Raw genomic sequence first — 1,491 nt, forward strand, 5'->3', positions numbered from 1 at the left:
CGAGACGGAAGGGGGCGGGTAAAAGGTTGGAAGGGCCCGTCCTAGAGACGAAGATTGCGGGGGGAAGAGATGAGACCAAGGGGGGAGAAGCCGAAAGAAGAGATGCCGCCAGCGCGGGCGGGAAGGTCAGAGGGAAGGAGGGAGGGGGGGGGTCCGCGTCTTAGTTTGGATAATGCGCGGTGGGGCAGGCGCAGTCGCGTAGAAACCCGTACCCAGTGTTGTCTTGTGCAGACACCTTGGTGATCCGCCTAAGCGCTGCAGCTAGACGATCGGCGACTGTGCGTGTGCGCTGGATTACTCGCGATCTTCGCGCCAGCGCACCAGGAGCACAGCAAAAACGAGAGATTTTATTTCGAACTCCAAAAGAACACACCGCTAATCACCTCAAGCTCAGACATCGCTCGAGCTCCAATACCTGGTCGGGCAGGCTCTTGCCCGAGAGGCCCAAGCCGAGCGCCTCCGCCGCGCTGCGGGCCGTCGCCACCAGGTTGCGCCCCGGCTCCAAGCCAAGGACCTCACAGACGCGCCGGAGGCGTGCGGGCAAAGGCTCCGGCCGAGCGCTCGTCGCCCTCTCGGGCAAAGCCTTCGTCGCGTCGCCGTCGCTCTCGCCGCCCCCGACTGTCGGGGCCGCCTGAGCCACGCATCTCGCGTGCAGCGCGTCAGCAGACTCCCTTGCCCCAGCAGCCGCTGCCGCCGCCGCCCTCGCCTCTTGAACCCTGGCTGCCGCGGTGGCCGCAGCGGCGGCTGCGGCCACCGCGGCAGCGTGCGCCGCCTCCGCTGCCTGCTTCGCTGCCGCCTCCTCTTCTGACGACCTCCTCCAACGCCGCCCTCTCCTCTGCCCGGGCTACCGCCGCCACAGCCGCGGCCTCCTCCAACGCCGCCGCGGCTTCAGCCGCCGGCCTCTCCTCGTCGCGTCTCCGACCCTCGCTCCGCCTCGCCGCCCTCGCCCCAAGCGCAACTTGCGCTTCGGCCACCTGCACTTCCGCCTCCGCCTCCGCTTGCAACATCGCCCGCCGCCGAGCGGCCTCCACCTGCTCCGCCTCGCGCGCCGCCACCTCGCGTGCCAAGTTCGCGGCCAGCCTTCCGGCCCGCCGGCGGATCCGCCGCTATCTTGTGGCGCACGTTCTCTCCCAAGTTGGAGAACATCAGCTCTCGTTCCTCTCGACTCAGATCGGCCGACGGCGCAACGAGACAGCCCCACTCCTGCCGGAGGAGAGCGATCGCATCGGCGCCGGCGCCTGCGGAGGGCCGTACTATACCCATCAGCAGCAGCAGCAGCACAGCAATGCCATGTGTGCGTGTGTGTGCAAGTGGGGAGAGAGGTGCGTGGCGCGCGGCGCCACGTCTGATCTCTGCTCGTACGAGATCGGCCATTCTGCTCGCCCATGCCTGTGTCGCAGGGTGGGCAAAGCCTCTTCATCCAGACGGCCCCCTGTGGGCGCCGGCGCTAGTGTCTTCTTGTGGGCACACGTAAGAGGCTCTCACACTACC

At 67.9% G+C, this 1,491-nt stretch overlaps 1 protein-coding gene across 1 annotated transcript; it reads right to left on the reverse strand.

Moving 5' to 3' along the window:
• Positions 1 to 160: 160 nt before the first annotated feature.
• On the reverse strand, positions 161 to 1,387 carry EMIHUDRAFT_257369 (hypothetical protein; the record flags this gene model as incomplete). Its single annotated transcript, XM_005764047.1, has 5 exons — positions 161 to 248; positions 384 to 631; positions 960 to 1,055; positions 1,123 to 1,238; positions 1,363 to 1,387. 5 exons carry the CDS (start codon positions 1,385 to 1,387, stop codon positions 161 to 163), a joined length of 573 nt encoding a protein of 190 aa, XP_005764104.1.
• Positions 1,388 to 1,491: the final 104 nt, after the last annotated feature.

The sequence above is a fragment of the Emiliania huxleyi genome, assembly GCF_000372725.1.
Source record: "Emiliania huxleyi CCMP1516 unplaced genomic scaffold EMIHUscaffold_6098, whole genome shotgun sequence".
NCBI lineage: Eukaryota > Haptophyta > Isochrysidales > Noelaerhabdaceae > Emiliania > Emiliania huxleyi.